General features: G+C 44.8%; 2 protein-coding genes across 3 annotated transcripts; one reads left to right on the plus strand and one right to left on the minus strand.

The window, feature by feature from the left end:
- Positions 1 to 1,703: 1,703 nt before the first annotated feature.
- On the minus strand, positions 1,704 to 16,434 carry zhx3a (zinc fingers and homeoboxes 3a). 2 transcript variants are annotated; one of them, XM_069713786.1, is made up of 3 exons: positions 16,342 to 16,434; positions 2,368 to 5,263; positions 1,704 to 1,839 (listed from the first exon to the last, which is right to left on the minus strand). In XM_069713786.1, exons 2-3 carry the CDS (start codon positions 5,064 to 5,066, stop codon positions 1,806 to 1,808), a joined length of 2,733 nt encoding a protein of 910 aa, XP_069569887.1. In that variant the 5' UTR covers positions 5,067 to 5,263; positions 16,342 to 16,434; the 3' UTR covers positions 1,704 to 1,805. The 2 variants fall into 2 exon arrangements, with proteins under 2 accessions (XP_069569887.1, XP_069569878.1); XM_069713777.1 differs by lacking the exon at positions 16,342 to 16,434 and adding an exon at positions 13,612 to 13,927.
- On the plus strand, positions 16,172 to 20,246 carry fam83d (family with sequence similarity 83 member D). Its single transcript, XM_069713809.1, has 4 exons — positions 16,172 to 16,799; positions 18,365 to 18,532; positions 18,617 to 18,741; positions 18,925 to 20,246. Exons 1-4 carry the CDS (start codon positions 16,311 to 16,313, stop codon positions 19,808 to 19,810), a joined length of 1,668 nt encoding a protein of 555 aa, XP_069569910.1. The 5' UTR covers positions 16,172 to 16,310; the 3' UTR covers positions 19,811 to 20,246.
- Positions 20,247 to 20,900: the final 654 nt, after the last annotated feature.

Raw genomic sequence — 20,900 nt, forward strand, 5'->3', positions numbered from 1 at the left:
TAAATTCATAATGAACTGGCTACTCTCCCTTTGCAAAAATTGCCTGCCATGGAAACACCAGATTTCTCTTGGTACAAACTGCATTGTCAGCTGCTCACCAGCTGGTGGGGCTGCATGCATTTCTCTGATTCCATAGCACATTGCACATTGATCACACTAAAAAAAAAAAAAAACTTCACTGCTATCCACAGTAGGGTTTATATTCAATCTGGGTGCATGGTGGTGAACAAATAAGGAGGCTTCACTGCTTGGTGAGTATTCAGTTTATTCTGTAAAGATTCAGAAGTGTAGAAAGGATGATACAACAGTGCTTTATGATCAGACTATTTCATAAAAGTTTTTATTAAGTGATCATAACACCGTAAGTCCAGATTCCACTTATCTCAAACCAAAATAAATTTGTAACATTCGACACAAGTGCATACACTGCTGGTAGGAGATTCGACCTCCAATTTCACTTTGGATGGTATAGCACCGTTCTTAGCTATTAGCAGCTTGACAAAGATGCAGCTTAGTAGGATTCATGTAGTGACTATGTTTATATAAACACAAGAAAATTCAGAGGAGACCAAAGATCTCCTCATTTGGCTCTCTAGCTAGCACAATATCTCACTCTGTCAGTGTCTAGGGATCAAATTGATAATTTTGATTTAAACAACATTTTGCCAGTAACAATATTTGATACAATTACAGCTTAAAGTTAAACATCTCCAAGTGTACAGAAAGCAGCACAAGATTTTTTTTTTTTTTTTTTTCACAGATATAGACCAACGGTGACCATCAATGCACTGGCATGTTTTGTTTTTTTTTGTCATTTTTTTTCTGGACAGCACAGTAGCTGGAAAGCAAGGTGATGGACAGACAGGTCATATAAACACATGGACAGAGCTGAGTAAGGCAACGTTAGCGTGACAGGCTTCTCTCTGTTCGGTTTGCAGGGCAGTGTAGTGTATTGATCTCGACACAGCTGTCAATACCTTTACTGTGGCGCAGTGTGATTTTTTTTTTTTAGCATTGCTGTCTTCATTAGTGCATTGTATATAGTCTCTTGCGTGTAGCTGAACTGCAAAGTGATCACCAACATTTATACAGATCTAAATAAAACATGTCTGATTGCATCTGGACTTACAGTGACTATAGAAGAGTAAATAGGATTGAAAAACCAAATAACGGAAAAAGTAAAATTCAAGGCAGTGCTGAAGTACTGGTTGCTAAAAAAGTAAAAAATATCACAAAGCCAACAATAACATTTCCTTGACACATCTTTTGTTTGTCCAGTCAGTACAAACCCTCTTTTATAGTGCAGTTTCAATCATATATATATATTTCTCCCTCTGACCCCAAAACAATATCTCTCGGCCCTATCCTACCCTATCTTCGCTCATTCAAGTCAGTTTTCCAGTCAGTGTGCGTCTTTTCTCGTTCTTTTCTTTGATCCTTCGTACTGACCTCATTGTGCACCCTCCCCACACAACCACAAAGAAGCATGAAAGGCTTAAACATCACAGGACTCAAAGGTGAGAAGTTCTTTCTTTTGACGATGGCAGGAAGTGATGGCAGATGGAAGAAGAGGAGGAGGAGGAGGAGGCGGAGGAGGAGGACGAGGAGGAGGAGGAGGAGGAGGCGGGGTGGGGGGTATTCACAGTTACAGTCAGAGTCCAACGGTCCAGCTACAATCACATCTGCTGTCATTATGAACACTCTTTTTTTTTTTATTTTTATTTTTATTTTTTTTTAGACTACGGCCAGAGGAGCAAGCCAGCCTTTAAACATCGTGTTCCTCTGCTGAGGTTGGGCCTGCTCCATCACACCTCCAGCAGCTCCATCCTCAGGCGATCCCTATCAGCAACACACGCACACAAACAGGCAAACACAACATGCACAAATCATGAGGATGCGATTGCAAAGTTCTGTTTGTATTGTACTGTCAGCGAGGATACTTTTTAGGAGGGAGCATTGTACAAAGATGCCTGTGCACTGGTTAACTTGTCTCTCTGAAATCCATCTCACCAAGGACAATTGTCATGGTTTATTCACATATATTAGCATGCGCTCTTAATCTATAATTCAGCGGCCCAGACTCCTACTTATCTAAAAATAGCTTCTTAAACACAGACCTTTGATTGCCTGAAGAAGCTACTCAGCATGAGTACCTGTACACGCTTCTCTCGCTTCCTTTTTACTGTACATCATGCAGCAGCCTCTAAAAACAACAAGCTGTCATGCTTTCATCACTCCACCTGGCTTACATGGTTTTTGCTCTTGATTGATAAATAGCACTACGCTTGTAAAGTATTACAAGGCACTGTGAATGAACAGCGTATCTTACTTCAGTAGTTTGTAAATGGATTGTTAGGGCTCGAGTACCTGGCCTGATTGGCATCAGTCTGTTGTTCAATGAGTGACTGACTAGCCACTGGCTGCTGGTGGTCCTCCGCTCTCTCTGACCAGGGATCCGGTAAGACTCCCGGCTGCGCTGGCTCCTCTGCTCGGCCTCGCTCGCAGCTTCCCTCGGACCCCATCAGACCCAGCAGCGGTGAGTATGAATCCTGCCACGCGACCCGCTGCCCTGAGTTCAGTCTTGCTTCTGCTTCAAGGTGCTTTTTCATGTCTTCCTTGACGAGTTGCTTTTGGGTCACTGGAGGGTCCTTCGGCAACTCGGCTTTGGGGTCTGCGTGGCCCCTCGTGTTCTCTGTCTCTGTGGGCGGTCGTTGATAGGTCTCCAACCACTTCAGCTGCCCGTTCTTGTGGCTGTACCGGCTGTCACTGAACCAGCGCACTACCTCTGACTTGGGAAGGCCTGTCTGGACGCTCAACTCCTCGTACTGCTGACTGCTGGGCCAGCGGGTGTTGGAGTAAACCTGCCGAAGGATGTGCAGCTGCTGCGGGGTCTTGTTGCCCCAGGGGGGTGAGAAAGACGGCTGACAAGCAGACACTTCGGCCGTCTCAGACTTGTGGTCTTGATGTACAATCTCCGACATAGTCTCTGGTTCATTCATCATGAGCCTCTTGAAGTTGATCTTGATGGGGTCAACTTTGAGCTGTGGGCAGCTTCTGTCTCCCGCAAATGGGTCCTCCTCCTTAATGAGCTGCTGTAAGATTGACATGCCTTTTATGGGAAGGTCTTTGTTGCATTTACCCTCATCTAAAATGAATGAGCTGCTTTTTGTAATGACAGTGGTGCTGGTGCTTTCGTTTGGGGATTTGCTGGCATGATTCAGGTTAGGGACACTGTCATTACAAGTAGCACTGGGGTAGTCACTGCTAATACTGCTGTTGTTGGTCTTGTGAATGTAATTGTTGTGTTCATTGTTGGGCTTTGCGGCATCGGCCGGCTCTTGTGCACTAATGATGCTGCTGTTGTGATTGTTACAGGTGGCGTTGGATTTGCTGGTGTTTTCGATGATCACTTGACCCTTGGTACTGTTTGAAACGTCCAATTCGATCGGTAAACTGTCGCTTCTGACATTTGGTTTGCCGTTGGTGTCAGCGACACAGTGCTCATCATTATTGCTAATGTTGGCAGAGCAAATGGCAATGCTGTTGGTTGGGCTGCTGTTATGCACCGGTTTCCTGGTGATGGTCTCAACACCGTTACTAATGCTGGAATAGCTGCTGATGCTGCTGCTACTACTGCAACTGCTGCTGCTGCTGCTGTTTCGACTGCTGCTGGTGCTACTGACACAACCGCTGCTTCCAGCCATGTCCAGGCCATTGCTCTTGTCCGGCTCCACAGTGGTTTCAGGATTCTTGGTCAGTACCTGTGTTGTTCTGACTACAGACGGAAACTTTGGGGGGAGGATTGGAGTAGAATACGACACCCTGGTGACATGGGGGTTGGTTGACATGCTGGCCTGTGTGGCTAAGACTCCGACAGGCCTGGTTTTTATACTGCCATATGGAACTTTGGCCATCGGAAAGTTTGGTCCTTTTGAGCCTGGATGGGCAGTGACAGTGTGGTGGGTTACGACGTGATTGACGTGCCGTTGCGTAGTAGGTTGCTTTTGGGGTGCTCCACCTTGGAACACGGTGTTGAACATCTTCCTTCTGGCCTCTTCAATCTCTTCAGGAGACCAGCTTATGCCCTGCTTGAGCCTTTGGGCAGTAAACCACAGTTTAATCTGCTCTTCTGGGAACTCCGAAACCACCGTTAGGTAGCAGAGCTCGGCTTTGGTCGGGTAAGGGAACTTGCCAAAAGATGTCTTGAGAAAGCTGCTGGTGTCCATGGCGGCATTGTAGGTGGGGATGCTGCTGAGAGGGATCATCACCTTTGGAAGGTCTTTAATGGAATCACAGGAGGGGGGAGAGTAAAGGGAGGGAGTGTGCTGGTGAAAGACTTGGTTGGACACGGTCTTCGTAATCATATGAGCGACAGTGTTCCTCGGCATAGCTGGGGCACCAGAAACGCTGAGAGCCCCGTTTTGGAGTTCAGGCACATTTGTCAGCATGCTGGAGTCTACATCCTTTCCAGTGTCTATCTTCCGTACCTCCACGGTGTGAGAAACCACAATCTTTTTGTGTTCTCCCTTGGCTTTCATCATCTTTGCAATTGGTGTTTTGGTGAGGGAGATCCCAGATTCCCTGTAGTCGTCACCGCTGTCCGTAAAGAGGCTTTGCTCCACAGTTGTTACTCCATCCCTCTTGTTGACAGTTAGAGAGGCGGTCACCAAGCCCTCCATTATCTTAGGGTGGGCGTTGGCATTATGCAGTGCAAGAGCCTCAAAGCGAACGACTGACACCCCACAGTTCAGGCAGTAGAAAGTGGGCTGGGCCCTGAAGTCTAAGTGGCAGTTGTGCATGTGATCCAAAAAGTAGTTAAGGTCTCTGGACTCAAAATGGCAAGTCAGACAGCTGTATGTACCTCCTTTCTGCATCTCGCTGCCACTTTCGGATTTGGAGGAGCTGTGAGAGAAATGGCCAGACTCTTGTCCAGAGATGCTGAGTATGCTGTCTTCTGGGATTGTTGGTAGGAGTTCTGGTAGCGAGCCCAGAATGATTTCCTCACGCACATGTTTGGATTTGGATGGTATCATGCAGGGTACAGTGGATTTCCTCTTGCTGGCCATAGTGCAGCTTTGTGTAAATGGGAGAGTGAGTGATTGGTTGTCCGGTGTGATGACAACAGAGGGCGGGTGGATAGTGGAGAGGGTTGAATGGAGCTTAGTGTCATGGACCAGCCACTATGATGTCACAGTGTTGCTTCATGCCTTCTGCCACTTTAGGAGTCCTGTCACATGGACAAGTTTAGCAGCTCCCGGGGAACCTGTGAGGAATGAGTGCAAAAAAAGAGAGACGTGTGACTCTTTCAGCCCATTTCTAACATGAGAATTACAGGATAAGAAATGGCAGTCAGATGGAAAAAAATGTGAGAAAGAGCGAATTAATTATTCAACATGATCATGCAGATGACATAATGATCATGATGATGATAATAAAAAGCTGGCATATATGAAAGGCAGATTCATAGTCTGTTTTCAAACTAAAAGCATGAAATATTTATACATGACATATTGCAGTGAGCAGGATTCAGAGGAAGCAAGTAGCCCCACACAGGATAATATGTGTAGGTGGAAATACAGTGTGATAAGTGTAGGTAGTATTTATCAGCAATTACAGCACCAAAGTAAAAGAACCTGAGGCTGTTTAAAAAAAAACAAACAAACAAAAAAAAACAAACACATTATGCTCATAATCAAAAAGGAAGGTCACATTAAATTACTGTACAGAAAGACATAACGTGAATCTCGCTCACTTTAGACACTGCTTAAAAGTTTGTGCACAAGATTATTTTTCATATTTTAAAATGACATTATGCTGATTGCCTAAATGCAAAAAAAATATTTTCCATTAAGTAAATCAAAGGAATCTAAGTAGAAAAAAAACATTCCAGTGATTAACACACACACACACACACACACACACACACACACACACACACACACACACACACACACACACACACACACACACACACACACACACTCCTTCAATAAAGGCCGCCTGTCGGTGTGTTCGGGTTGTTTGCTTGGATTTACAGGCTTCTGTCTAGCTGTCACTTTTTATGAATTCCGGGGAAAAAAAAGACTGCAACAACTGACAAAGCCAGAAACGACAGTCTAATCTCTGTGATATTTGTTTTTTTCCACTGCTGCCATAGGATTGGCTCCTCTCATGGTATGTGACCGTAGAATTATTCTCTGTAAAGCTTAATTCATACTAACAAAACATGTCATAAAAATGCTGCTCCACACAAAAGACTTAAAGTTACAGCTAACATCATGTAAATACGATGCGCTGGGTTTGAATCATTCCCGAGATCTTTGCTGCCTCCCTCCAGGAGAGGGTTAATATTGCTAAATTAGTGTTGTCCACAGACCACCCTGGGGATTTTATCACCTATTGAGTGGAATACACTTTGCTACAAATTGATAGTGCTGAATGTATCTAACCTTACAGGTTTGTGTCTGGCATAAATACTATATTTAGTTCTCTTTGTGTTTGAGTATAGGTGAGAATATTTTGAATGATGTGGATTTTTTTTTTAGGTAGAATTATATTTATTTAAAATGTCCTGCCCTACTTGTCTTTGGTTTGATATTGGAAAGCAGACATGGGAAGGTTAAATTATATTTTACTGCCACGCTTGGATGTGAGCCATAAGGTTTACACTGTACGTTACAATATACCCGACATAATGTAGTGTTAGGATGGAAATTAGGCACTAGTGTGTCTGGTGTGTGTGTGTGTGTGTGTGTGTGTGTGTGTGTGTGTGTGTGTGTGTGTGTGTGTGTGTGTGTGTGTGTGTGTGTGTGTGTGTGTGTGTGTGAGAGAGAGAGAGAGAGAGAGAGACAGCAGCCGGCTGACAGCAGCACTGTTAAGGACATAAAATATTCTCATATGGTTATTACAAACACATCTGAAGGCATATACAAGCTGCCAACTCAATCCATCTCATCCTACATTTGTTTCAGCCAGGAGCATGGCGATGCATGCATGCATACAAAGACAATACACAGATCACTGGGTGCACAAATCCATTAGCAAACCACTTCCACGGGCTTTCTATTCCTCAAACGCTCCAGTCACAAGGATGGATCTGGATTCTCACTGCAGTCTTCAACATATCTGCTTTGTCTTCTCCGCATTATTACAAAACATGCCTCTGGTCTCTCAGAGAGCCACAAATATTTGACAAAGTTTGTTGGACAGGACAAAGGAAGCATTACAGGCATTGTTTCATTTGCAATGCTGTTGGTATTGTTAGTTTTTTGCATTTTAACACTGCAAAAGATCAAAACTTTTCAAACGAATGAGAAAAAACATAAAAAAGGAGACGTAGCTCTGCAGCCTCTGCCCTGTGCTTGAACTTTTGCCACACACACACACACACACACACACACACACACACACACACACACACACACACACACACACACACACACACACACACACACACACACACACACAGCCTCTGTATATCACTCTAGTCTTCTTCTCTGAGAGTAGAGAAGCACCGATGTGTGACATGCTGCTGAAAACTATAGTTTCATGCTACTGCCGTCTATCCAAACCACTCAGGCTTCACCTTCTTCTCCCGCAACCCGAGAAAAAACATCAGCTGCAGAAATTCAACTAACACACCGCCCCAAACCTGCTTTCTGTTGAAATCCCGCATACCTCAACACTGTGTACTACAGTCACAAAGAAAACCATTTCACATACTTTCAAAAGATTATTTTTCTTTTCTTTTTTATTGTCAAACTGTGTTTATTCACACTGAAAAGCCCTTTCACAGACTTGCATTTTACTGCATCCACGTGCATGTTCACCATTGCCGGCTGGATGGTAAATAAAAGATGAACCTGTTCCAGAATTAAAACCCTCAAATGACTGCCCAACAGCACACACTGATCCCAGACAGACTGTGACGTCCGCTCTGTAACTACCTCTTTTTCATTTCTACTGACGGAGAGAAAAAAAGCTAAAACAAAACAAAACAAAACAACAAAAAAACTAGGTCACCGGCATCTTATGCAGTAATCCCGGTTCACTGCATCCAGACGCAGGCATGTGCTGTATGTTTTGCCGGCAGAGAGGTCATGATATCCTCTGACGGCGCACTCGATTAACCCCTGGTGAGGACACGGCGTTCATTGAGTTTGTTCCACTGAACAAGGGATTTAGAAGTCTGCTTTCACGCAACAGAGGGATGCGGTCTTGCACATCTGAAACATCTGTGGGAGAGATGTCACGATGCTATAGAACTTTTGTGAAAAATCTGTGTTGGCTCAGTGTGACCGTACTGAAGTAAGGATTTTGTTTGTCCAACAGACAGCACACTACATGTCAGAATGTTTTCAAAAATGAAGTGATGGAGCAGGTGATTTGGTCACGGCTGTGAGCTGTGACTGGTGTCGCAGCCTCCACAGGGGACCCGGGTCTGTGACGAGACAGTCGCTGGCCTAGTACAGAAGCTCCCCCTCCCCTCGAAAAAACACTGCACTTCCTGCATGAGAAAACCCAAGACAAGCCAAAAGTTGGGAAAGGTTACATAAAGAATCAGGTCACCTATCAAAAGAATGGGCTGCTTTATCTGGCGAGGGAGACGTGCGATCAGACACAAGACAAGAGCTTCCCAGACAGGGAGCCATTGAATGGTTCGCCCTGAAAAGCCTGGCCTTGTGTTTCAGCGGCGAGATAGACAACGCTCAGACGATCCCTGTCCCCAGTGTGTCGTATGTCCTCGCACTGGCACTGGCTCCGTGGGCACAGGGGGGAGGAAACTCTTTTCATCTCGGCGGACCAGGGGAGTCGTATCTGAAGCGAAGGGAAAGTGGCAGAGCTCTCAGACGTGCTCTCTGAACACCCACGCTCAGCGTAAGCAGAGAGGCCTTGTTCACTGGACTAAAACCACGTTTGAGCCATTCAACTTTTCAAAAACAAGCGTTTCAAAACAAATGGGATTATGCTAGGTTTAAATTCTGATGGGGTTTATACGTTCCGCCTGATTTAATAGCAGCTTTAAGATTTACAGGAGGGCTTCCCTTATGCGCCCTTACACTGTAATTTCCATAACAATAGTATATTTACATCTCATTAATATTCAATTATACTCCCTATACTTTTAAAAGGCAAACAGATGGGTGTGCTGCTTCCATTTCAGCAAACCAGTTGAAAGAAAGCAGCAGGTATCGCCTTTCATCACCTCATAAACTGCTGCAGTAATTACAATATTACAACACGAAAAACATGCCCAATCTACAGCGAGCTGCTACCAGCGTAAAAGGGAGGCGAGGCTGCAAAGTGGCTGCTAGACATTAAAATTTAATTCAAAACAGTCCACTGATTCAGACACTCCCAGATTGTCGGGTCACCTACAGTTGACATTAACAAACAGAGATTGGTGTTTTTTTTGTTGTGCAGCCTGTCACATGAATGACAATGTGAAGGCTGAAGGAGGAAGAAGGACAAAGGAAGGCAAAACTCAGACATTTGGGAGTGAAGTGAGAGGATGACTGATGATGATGACAGCCTGTGCTGTTTCAATATTCCTCCCCGCTGACACCTCGTAGGCACACATCTCCGCACATACGCACACTTTCCTCACACACTCCCGCCTCACCTCCACAACATTTAGCACCTGCACCGTTCTGAAAATCTTTCTCTTTGAACTGAATAACTGGCAAGGAGTCTCTTGGTGTGACAGCCGCAGAAGAGCTAAAAAAAAAAAAAAAAAAAAAAAGAAGCATAAATTCTCTCACTTATGACAACATTTGTTTTGTGTGTAATTTGCTGTGACAGTGATCTGCCACTGTCTTCTCAGGAGCCTGCTTCAAAAACCTGCCCGGAAGACTGACCCGCCGTCCGCTGGGGGTTGGGGCAGAGAGAGAGAGGGGGAACTCCTGACAGATACATTTGAATGATCAAAAAAACCTGTTTAGTGGGAACATTTTCTGCCAAATGTCCATTAAATAGATTAACGTCATGTGAGTGGATCAGCTGGACACCCAAATATAAGCCAGAGACAGAGAGCAATTACTGTCTTGCACAGAGAAGAGATTGGGAACAATGGCGCCTCATTTATAAGGGAAACGTGATCCAGTGCTGGGAGCCTTTAGACGGCTGACTGTTGAATTGTTCTGCTTCCGTCCGTGTCTCCTGTGTCCATCAGTATGGGCCATTGTGGGGTTTCTTTTGACAGTAAAGGTGGACAGGTTTTAGTTGGGGACATCTTTGAGCGTGAGTGGCACTGTCTGCTTTTCGGCATGAATAAGTGTCGAGCCCCAGCGTTACGTGTGCTGAAAAACAATTCATAGTCATCAGGGTCATTAGCACAATGCTAATACGGAGATCAAGTCCACAGCGTCTTCACCACCTGTCCAGCTGAAGACATGCAGAGGTTTCAGTGTGTAGTCTCTGTCTCCATTGTGGGCTCTTATTATTTCCTTTACATGGGTGTGTTTATGTGCGTATTAGTGTCTGAATGTCTGAGACGCAGGTGTTGCCAACCAGCTCATCTGCGTCCTTCTCATCACACACACACGCGCACACACACACACACACACGCGCGCACGCACGCACACACACACACACACACACACACACACACACACACACACACACACACACACACACACACACACACCCCTTACCTCCACGACTGCAGCCTCGTCCACTGGGAGACCAGTCGGTGGTGCCACTCATGTGTTAACATCGCCATGGCAACCCCTCTCTTCCCCTTGCCCACCACGATACACACACAGCAGAGTCCCTCGCCCACACCCACCAACCTCAAGACACACACACATACACACTGAATTCCTGGGGCTGCATCCGGTGCAGGACAAACTTAATCCACATGCCCTGCCAGCCATCTTTGAAAAGTCCATTCATGGTTCAAGTCTCTTTCAGATAACTTTGGGTGAGGTCTGCAACAATAACTTTGCCTTTCTCTTTCTCAATCATGTAGCTGCGTAAAAATCTCTGCTGCTCTGTTCTTATGAGTATGATGGGCTGATGAAAGAAATAGTGCAGCTGAACAGGCTACAAATGACCTCATGTCAGTGTTATTGTCTTACTAAATCTGTGCACAGGCCTGAGAGACTGAGGCGGTACAGTATACGTTCTGCAATCTGAGCATCTTTGTTGGATGGCCCTGTTTTGTGTTACTACGAGCACTCACTGAGGAAATCTTACATTGTTCCCCCAACTCTTCTATCTGTGGCCCAGATGAATGACAGACAAACAAACCATGGTTCGCAGAGGGAAAAAAAAGTCTGAGTCATGCATCCTTTTACACCACTTTTGATGAATAACTTCTTCAGTTCTGTAGCCAAGACTACAGGCATTCATTTGGCAATTTAAGAAGAGAAAGAAGAAAGATGGCGGCATACCGCACATTGTACTGTCCATCCTAAAATGGCTGACATCACAGCCTCTTCAAACTGCCAAAGCCTAGCAAACGCCAGCTCCTGCTGACCAAACCTCTTTCTTGCATGGGACAGAGAAAGTGGCAGGGGCTCTTTCCCTCACTAGCCCCAAGGTTCCCCCCCCCCCCATCAGTGCGCGGATGTTTCTTTTGGTTGGAACTGTGCAAACATGCTGTTTTAGTGAGGCTTTTGAGCGCTCTGGGCTTCGATACGGCATTGCTCCGGTGACAAAAGCAATACCAAAAAGGATGAAAGACCCAAATAAAAGTGAACCTGTATAGAATGCTTTGTGTTTCGGAGAATTTACTGTGAGGATCACGGGGTATGCCGCGTTCATGAAAGCCTGTTTGTATAAAAACGGCTGGAAAATAGATCTGGTTGGCATTAGATAGTTGATTTTCTTCTCTGAACTCGTGGAATGTTTTACACTCCATGTCAGCTAAATCTGCAAATCATGACCATATGACCTTCCTTGGTATTCTCTGGCACGGGATTCATTTTGAGCTGTGGAAAACACACACAAGCGCAACATCTACAGCGACTGCTGTTAGAATCAGAACACAGAGTCCGGAAAAGTACAGTATTCCAGCTATATGAGTGATGGCAAGGGGCAGAGATGCTGTTTTTCAGAGGGGAGTGGGCACTCTTGGCCCACGACATTGTGTCTGTGTATACAAACACTCTGCTGTGGCCATAACGAAAACTATGAGCTGTGCCTAATTGCAGGGAGTGCGGGATGAAAGGCAATATGCCTGGCCTCATTAGAGCAGTTCCGAGAAGAGAGATGGAAGACCGTTCCCAGGGATCCACAAAAGGGAATTGACATTCCCCCAGTGTAAGCGTCCTGCTGGAGTGAAAACCTCCACACACACTGAACTCACCGGGCCAAGCTAAACCCGGTCTGCCGGAGCTGCACAGCAAGAGCTCATTTACCTTTGTTTTGCCAGTCATCACACACGCCTGCAAATTAACTATGGGAGTGCAGAAATGTTCACTGGAGACTGGACTGTACTCCACACTTGGGAGTCACTCTCCACTGTCCAAAACACTGTCCTGGTTCTCAGGAAAACCTCAATGGCAGAAGAGTTGTGCAGTCATTTCCATGACCTACATTATATGTAACAAGCTTACATGGTTAAATAATTAAAACTCATTCCAAAAATTGCCGGTGAATCATGCTTGTCTAGCTGCCTGCTTGAATAATTTGGGGTTGTCTGTGTGTTATGGACACTGGACCCACACATGATTCACAGAGGCAACATTAGTCAGCATAGACGTCCCTCCCCTGAAGGCAGAGAGAGACACATGGCATTGAAAGCAGGGTCAATATTTATGTACAGATAGAAAATGTGACCAACAGGAACTGATGTTATATTAACACGAATCCTCATCGGTAATTCACAGTTTTCAAAATATCTGCCTGTGCCTGAATTGAGCAGCCCAGCTTGCTGTACTGTATATGCGTGAGTGTGTGTTTGTGTGTGTGTGTGTGTGTGTAGGGCAGCAGCACATGTTGGTAGGAGGAAGAGAAGGAAATGAAAGAAAAGGAGTCCTGTACACTGAGGTACAGGCCTACCTTTCTGCTCTGGCAAGAGAAAGAAATGTGTTGAGAATGAGCGATCAATAAATGAAAATGTATACTTGGCGTACAGTTTGAACATCTATGAACTCGGAGGCTTTTTGTATCAGTCGATATGCCTGCTATAGCACTGTGTTCAGAAGTCTTTCACAACTAAAAGCGCTCACACTCACTGCACAGTGGAGAAATACAGCGCGTTGTGCAATAAAAATAAGCAGATACGCCACATTGTATAGCGCGAGAAGGAGCGCAAATTCAGCCAGACGGAGGATCTGTTCTTGTAACTGTAACAAACTGACGAGTTAACCCGTTTCACTCCATTCACAAGGCTGTGGGGCAACACACTGCCTCGGAGCCGACTTGCCAAAGACGATCTGGCACTCTATATAACCTATGAATATTCCCAAAAATCCTCCACCCCCCTCCTCCACCTACTGTCGCCATTTTATACATAGGCGACTTCATATAAACTGCCTTCACTACAGCACCAGATGAAAATTCAATATTCAATAGCGAGACATAATTTCAGTAAACAACTTTGGAGATCGCACCTCGCCAATAATGTGGCGTATTCGTGTTTTGGCAGAGTATATGTGTCCTTACCTCAGCAGCCGGCGGGAAAAAATGGAATCCGACATTAATATATAAATGAATAATATTGGATTAGCTCCGATCGTTGCGCTTTGAGTAGAAGAGGAGGCGAGCAGGGGGTGGGAGCTCTCCTCAAGTGAACCCGGTGAACTGGCGTGAACCCGTCAGTGACCACGGCAAGGTACATTACATTACCTTTCCACCCCTCCGCTACACTCTATGAAGACGGCAAAACAACTATGGTCGGCGGTGCAGGACGAGGCAGCTCCAAAAAAAAAATTATAGCGAGTGTATTTCCTATGAACACGTGATACGGAGCGTCATCCAAAATCCAAAAGCCCTTTCATCTAAAATTTTGGAGAGGGGCGGGGATGAGATGGGGATGTGTGTGTGCCTGTGTGTGTGCTCGTGGAAGGGGGGGAGGAGGGTACGTATACTGAGCCCAGTGCACATTTGGGTACATCGTTATAGGGGTAGGAAGTACACCAGCAGACTATACATAGTTACAATAGCGCTGCGGTGCAGGCTGCATGATCAGATGGATTGTATTGTGTACATTTGGAATTTGACAGGAGTTCGGTGATCTGCCGTTTCACTGAGCTGCATCACCCGAAAGGTCCCGTTAATTAGGTCACACGCTTTTTCAATAGAAGGCTGTCGTCCTTAGAAAAAAAAAATCTCTTGATGGGCTACTATGAATATTAATCGTTGTGGGAATTGTCATTTAAAGCACAAGCCTATTAGCCTACCGGCTCAAAATAGACATTTACGCACACGCGTAACAATGGTAGACCAATTTACGCAGATAATAATACTAGTACCAGTTGTTCCTATCCGTTTTTATACGTGGACACAATAGGACGTTTTCCTCGAAACAAATTATAAAATATAGTTAATGCGTTTTCGTGTAGAATTGGGTTAGGTATGGCTGTGACCCCCGTGACCTTGTTGGCCTCCTGTGTGTAAAAGCGAACAGAGAAAGACGCAGAGGCCCAAAACAGACAGAAGCAAGTTTAGAATGAAGGTCTATTAGAAAAAGAATACAAAAAGACAATAACTATGGATTAGATAAACAATACAATTTTAAAATAAAAAAAAAACGTTATTCAGAAAACACCCGTCACATCAATAATGTAAGCAGAATCTTACAGTAGGCTATATATATATATACATATATATATATATATAGTAATAGTAGGCAACATAAATTAGGCAACGTTAAGGTCACTCTAAAGCCACTGAGCCATACGTATAAATGAGCCTATATATGTACTTAAAAATATGCGACTCTACTATAGTAATGCAACAGATTTAGACACGTGTACACTGTGTAACAAGTGGGGGAAATATAGCTGGAGGCCCACATGCAACGTAAATGTAAAAGTCAACATCTGTTACATAGGGTCAATAAATGCCTCCAGTATTTGCTGAACATGAATTCGCTGTCCCCTCCCAGTTTGTCCTGCTCCAGGTTCAAACATTGCCTGTAGTTGTGTACAGTCAGGAAGAACAAAGATTATCTTTCAGGAAGATGAGTCACCCAATAGTAAAACAAAAACCCAAGCCAGGTTCCGGTTTGCAGGCATGAGACGTGTAATTGTGCATGATCTGAAAGTATTAAGATTAAAAGGAAGTATGCTGACCTGGAATGACCCTCACTATATGGTATTTGCATTTGTGTGTGTGTGTGTGTGTGTGTGTGTGTGTGTGTGTGTGTGTGTGTGTGTGTTTTTTTAAAGAGTTTAGGGCAAGGCTATTCAAACTCAGGTCTGTGGGCTGGATACGGCCTGTTTAAAATTTGCAATGGCCCACAAGAAGATGCCTGTCTGGAATTTGATAATATAATAAATCATAAACAAACTCAAACTGTTTTATAGTTAATTTTGTATTTTGCGGTCTGACATTGATGCCATAAAAGGAATGCTTGTGATCAGCTTGTTTCATGTAGTAATATATATGTATTTATATTAAAAGATATTTGTGGACATTAATTGACCAAATATTCTGCGCAGCCTTCGAGCCCCCAGTGATCTTCCAATTTGGCCCTCTGTATCAGGCCCCCACTTCACCCTACTAGAGCAGTTCACACTAAAAAAGTAACTATGCTTCATTATTTTTTGTGAACAAACAAAATATCTGATGAGCTATTGGCTTCATGCATGTAAACACTGATGAGCTCAGGCTCAGAGGTCATAAAGAAAAGTGCTGTTCCTCCTCACTGCAAACTTTGTGAGTGCAAGGGAGCAGGTGGAGAAACGTGCTTGTGTTTATCTTCATCTCACGTGAAAATGCCAGAAACAGTTATTAAAAGAGATCGTGTGTTCGTTTGTACAGTACCAGATGGAGAGCACATGGAATGATAATGTCTGCGATAGCACAGTCGGAGTGAGAGCTCCTACTTTTTTCTGCTCTGTGCGGTGGAACCGGATCAGGGCAGGGCAGAGGGATGTACCGTGGGATGCACAGGAGGCTTGTTTTCCTCCAAATGAGCCAATGAGACTGGCTTCTCATGAGACTGACAGCCGAATCGACGAACCCAGAAACGCCATTCTGGTTTAACAACCGCCCGACAGCCAATACAGATCCGCGAAGGACAGGAACGGAGGGAAACAACAAAATACGAATTTTCCCCCCTGTACAGGTCAAAAGTTACCTGCCCGCTGCGGCACAGAGGTGTGTGTTGGCGGTAAAGTGAAGCAAGAGTCACATCAATGGCCCTGTCGCAGTGCCTGGACGACTCACCGCTGAGGTTGGGTCCAAAACGCACCGGGGCTGACGACCTGAACCTGCAGGAGGTGTACGACGAGAGGCACCGGCTAGCCCTGGAGCAACTGCTGTCTGGAGGGCACGATGACTTTCTGGACTTCCTCAGGAGAGAGAGGATTCCTAACTTTCTGTCCGACGATGAGATCCAGCGGATCAGGAGTGCCGCCGTGCCCCCGCGGTGCGTATCGCTCCACGGGGAGGACCTGGCGCTGGAGAAGTCGATCAGCTGCACTTCCCTGGACTGCTCCTCGGTTACGTATTTCCCCGAGGTGTCAGACGTGGAGCCGCCACTGCTGGAGATCGGGTGGCCCGCCTTCACCGCGGGCTCCTACCGGGGAGTCACACGGGCCGTGGCGCACTTCCAACCCAGCTACGGTGAATGCATTTACAGCTGCAAGGAGGCTGCAAGGCGCATGATTAAAAGTTCCAGAGAGGTACACACACACACACACACACACACACACACACACACACACACACACACGCGCGCGCGCGCGCGCCACAAATAACTATCACTTACTTTTTTTTGTGTTGCAAACACTGCTTTGTGTATTTTTAGTAGTTTTTATCTCAATTTGATGTTCCTAAAGGACATATTGTATTGTCTTTTTTTTTAATCAAATTTTTAATCCAGCATTATTTTTACATTGCAGTATTCTTGTGTAACAGTCTCCTATACAATATTTCCTGGGCCTAAAGGTTGTAGTGATAACAGTATGGATTTGTGTATTATCTTAAAACAAAACCTGTATTTTGTATATTAAAGTAATATTTAACATTTTATAACCCAGGCCTTATCTCCCATCACAAGCCGGTGTGTGTATACTTTCACTTTATAAAACTTTTATGGAGGGGTAACCAAATCTTCTTCACACCATCCTTAAAATACATGCTAGATTGTCCCTGTGGAATTTCCTTGATCAGTCTGAATTTTAGAAGTTCAGGTTTTTGAAATCGTGATTAGAAGAAATCACTGACTAAAAGGATAAAAAAAACAAAAACAACAACAAATAAAAGCAGAACATGAATATTCATTGTGATATTCCTGATGGGAGCTGTCAGTCCAGCCTCTGGTTTTGAAAAAGAGACAATCCAGCATTAAGAGCATGAAGGCTGTTTGCGGCTTCAGGCCTCTGTAGAACCTGCGTACCAGATGTGCCTCGACTTGCTTTTCTCCCCTCCATGAAAGTTTGCATTCCCTCTATCATTACAAATTCTTTTAAAACAGCAGATCCTTGCTGGTTTAAACCTAAAAGGCAGAGCTAAAAACATCTATAGTGTGCTGGATACCAGTTGAAACCTCAGAAAAATATATCAATCTAAGTGTAACTGTAAGATCGTTTGTTCTTTTGTAATGTTAAACCACTCCCAGCACACAGTCTTTATTGTACAAAGAAGCCACTGGCTGTAACAACACACCGTGTACATACACAATCGCTGGTCAGCTCAAAGGAACAGCCTGGTTCTGTATTCCTGTGAATTTTAACACCGTTTTTATGCAGTCTCTTAAAAATAAGCATCCACACACTATCATCCAAATAAGGCGGGGTACTCCTGACAAAGCTGCATGTGGATAACACCATTTTGAAGCAATAAATCTAAGATATGTAAACACCCGTGTCTAATCCTCGACACGCAACCTTTACCACAGCATGTGAAATTCCGTTCCTCCTCGCCAAAAAGATAAATCTCAGTGCAAAACAAAGCTCGGGAAAATGGAAGCAAACCCTACAGTGCACCTACTTGTCTCCTGTATAAAAGTCATTTGTTTGCTGACCAAGCGTTACCACCAATTGCCATGGTAACAGACCACAGTCAATAGAAAGCTCATCAGCACATGCATTACAGGGAGTGTGTCTGACAGAGATTCGCAGCTCTGTTTGAATAAGGCCTTGTATTTGATAATAATGAAAACACAATCATGTGCTACATGTGGGAGAGCACGGCTGCAGCCCGAAAAGGAATTCTATTATATTTCCTCTGTAATTTTCCACTGCAGGTGATTGCCATAGTTACAGACTCCCTCACAGACCTGGATATCTTTAAGGATCTTCAGGAGGCATGCACCCAGCGCAAAGTCCCTGTCTACATCCTGCTGGACCAATCATGTGCCCCCGCTTTCCTCAAGATGTGCAGAAATGTCAATGTTCGCCTGGATGACCTTCAGGTATGCGGTTTGCTCAGTTAAGCTGGGTGTGGCTCTGTGTGCACATGAACACATCATGTTAAAATATGTCCTTAATTCTTGCAGCAAATGAGAGTGCGAACCATAACTGGAACAACTTACTACACGAGATCTGGTGCAAGGATCACCGGGGAGGTTCATGAGAGGTTCATGCTGATTGACGGAATCAGAGTGGCTACAGGTTCCTACAGGTACGAGTCTAACCATTTTACATAAAGTTAAATGTCTTAGCTGGCTATTAGGTAGCAAACATGCAAATGCACAACCCCCCAGATGTATCAGCCTGTAAAGTCAGACAATTTTCTTGCTGGGTTTGGATAAATGTAGCTGCTTACTTTCATTCATGCGTGTTTTTAAATCCCATTCCTGTTCAGGTTCAACTGGACTGACGGCAAACTGAACAGCAGCAACCTGATTGAGCTTTCTGGTCAGATAACAGAGAAATTTGATGAGGAGTTCCGTATCCTCTACGCCCAGTCTCTACCTATAAATACTCGTGGACCTCCAAGTGTCCGTAGCAGCGGCATCTATGAGCACCTCCTCGTCAAACACTCCTCCCCTCACATGACTAGAGAGAGGCCTGTGGAGCCAGTGTGTCTGACCAGCACGCCCAGCCGAAAGCCCCAAACATTAGCGGTGCAGCCTCCCTGTGAACCCTCATCTCCAGATCCTGATAAAGCCAGCCCAATGTCTGACTCCTCCACCATAAATGGGGACTGGATGGAGCAGCAGCACATAAAGGAGGAGATCCTAGCTGGTAGCACAACTCAGCGTTTCTCTGCGGCGCAGCAAGCAGAGAAAGAAATATTGACCCGCAGTACCGTCTCCTGTCATGCCTCTACTCAGACCAGCCAGTCAGTAACGGACAGCAGCAGTCAGACCGACCCCCAGCTCGCGCAACATTTCAGCCTCTTTGCACCAGCAGGCTCGGGGCCAAACCAGGACACCTCGTCCTCCTTTGCATCCTCCAGGCAGGTCTTGCCCACCCAGGCAGCTCCAGACACCACTTTAAAGGACTGCTTCCACAAGCTTACCGAAGAGCGCCAGCACCACTACTCCACCATCCGCTCCAAACTGGAGAACATGGTGACCACCCTGTCCAAAAGGCGAGAGCTAGCGGACGTCACCAACATGAGTCAGGAGCTTGGTGCTCGCAGCAGGCAGAGGATACACAAAGACAGTGTGCAGGACTCAAATCCCACACTGCCTGTTGAAAGTGCGGGCATGGGCACACGGCCAAGAGCCAGATGTGTACACTAGTTTGTCTTTAGGGATGGAGGACAGTGGGGGAAGAGCAAAAGTTCCCATGTTCTAAATGAATAATTCTGGTTTATGCAGTAAAATTTCTGTTTTATGCTTTTTGTCTAATTTTCTGCATCCTGTGTCCTGTCTGTATCAAAGCAATTTTTGGTGGAGAGTTAACAGAATTGCAATTGACATTAACATCTTGCAGAAATTTCAACCAAAGACACGGTGCAATAATCATTTTGTGACCATGTCAGTATAATGAATATCATTAGAGTAGGTTGTTAAGACTGGATAATAATCTGCTGAAGTATGAGTGGAAATGCACTGAACTGCTGTTTTGGTTATTTAGATTAGGATTTGACTGCTGTAACCACATTGGAACCTGATACTGGAGAGCAGCTGCCTCTCACTGTGCCTTGCAGATAAATAAAATATAATTTTTGCTGTATTACTGCCTTGCTGTCACATTTCCTAGTTCTGTATCCTCTGTTTTACTTTTAATCCTTGTCATAGTTTTAATTGCAGTCAAATTCCCCTGAAGAAGAGCTCGGAAAATATTTGCTCAGAAATTGCAGGATTCATAAGGAAACACACCACGCAAAAGTGACTTTGTAAAGAGAATGAGCACCTGCGCCTTATGCACTGCAGTGCCTTCATGCAATTAGTTGAGAGACAGCATCTGTGATACTGGCACCTTTGCTGATTACACAGCCAATCACAGTTGCTGTCCAGGGTGAATTTGGAGAAGAAGCTCGGTTGCAGATTAGAAACATAGATTAGGATAAATGCTAAACACACACTTCTTTAGACACACGCAGGTGGGATTTTATAACTGCTCACGCCTTGGTGTTATATTTCATTTTCCACACAAGTTCTTTTCAACAAGTAATAAATTGAAATAAACAAAGAAATAGCTTCTTATTTTTCAGGAACTAGCATTTGTTAGCAACAATCTACATAAAGTTGTTCTGAATTGCCAAATAAATTGAATCATGGGTGCAAAGTGCTGCTGAGCCTGAGTGTTTCAGTTTCCATATGTCACACTTAAGTACAAAAGTACTACTGTAAACATGCCCGTATCTTGGCTGTGGTGTGAAGTGTG

Source organism: Brachyistius frenatus, unplaced genomic scaffold (assembly GCF_029030835.1).
Source record: "Brachyistius frenatus isolate BFR_SWC_R1_liver_20210118 unplaced genomic scaffold, ASM2903083v1 Contig_4, whole genome shotgun sequence".
NCBI classification, from domain to species: Eukaryota; Metazoa; Chordata; class Actinopteri; family Embiotocidae; genus Brachyistius; species Brachyistius frenatus.

Bases quoted from the DNA above. Each gene is read 5' to 3' on its own strand.
- zhx3a (XM_069713786.1), bottom strand. From the start codon at position 5,066: ATGGCCAGCAAGAGGAAATCCACTGTACCCTGCATGATACCATCCAAA. The intron at 1,840-2,367 runs GTACTCGAGCCC...TGTTGCTGATAG, and splicing joins ACTGATGCCAATCAGGCCAG to GGATCGCCTGAGGATGGAGC.
- fam83d (XM_069713809.1), top strand. From the start codon at position 16,311: ATGGCCCTGTCGCAGTGCCTGGACGACTCACCGCTGAGGTTGGGTCCA. The intron at 16,800-18,364 runs GTACACACACAC...TTTCCACTGCAG, and splicing joins TGATTAAAAGTTCCAGAGAG to GTGATTGCCATAGTTACAGA. The intron at 18,742-18,924 runs GTACGAGTCTAA...ATTCCTGTTCAG, and splicing joins GTGGCTACAGGTTCCTACAG to GTTCAACTGGACTGACGGCA.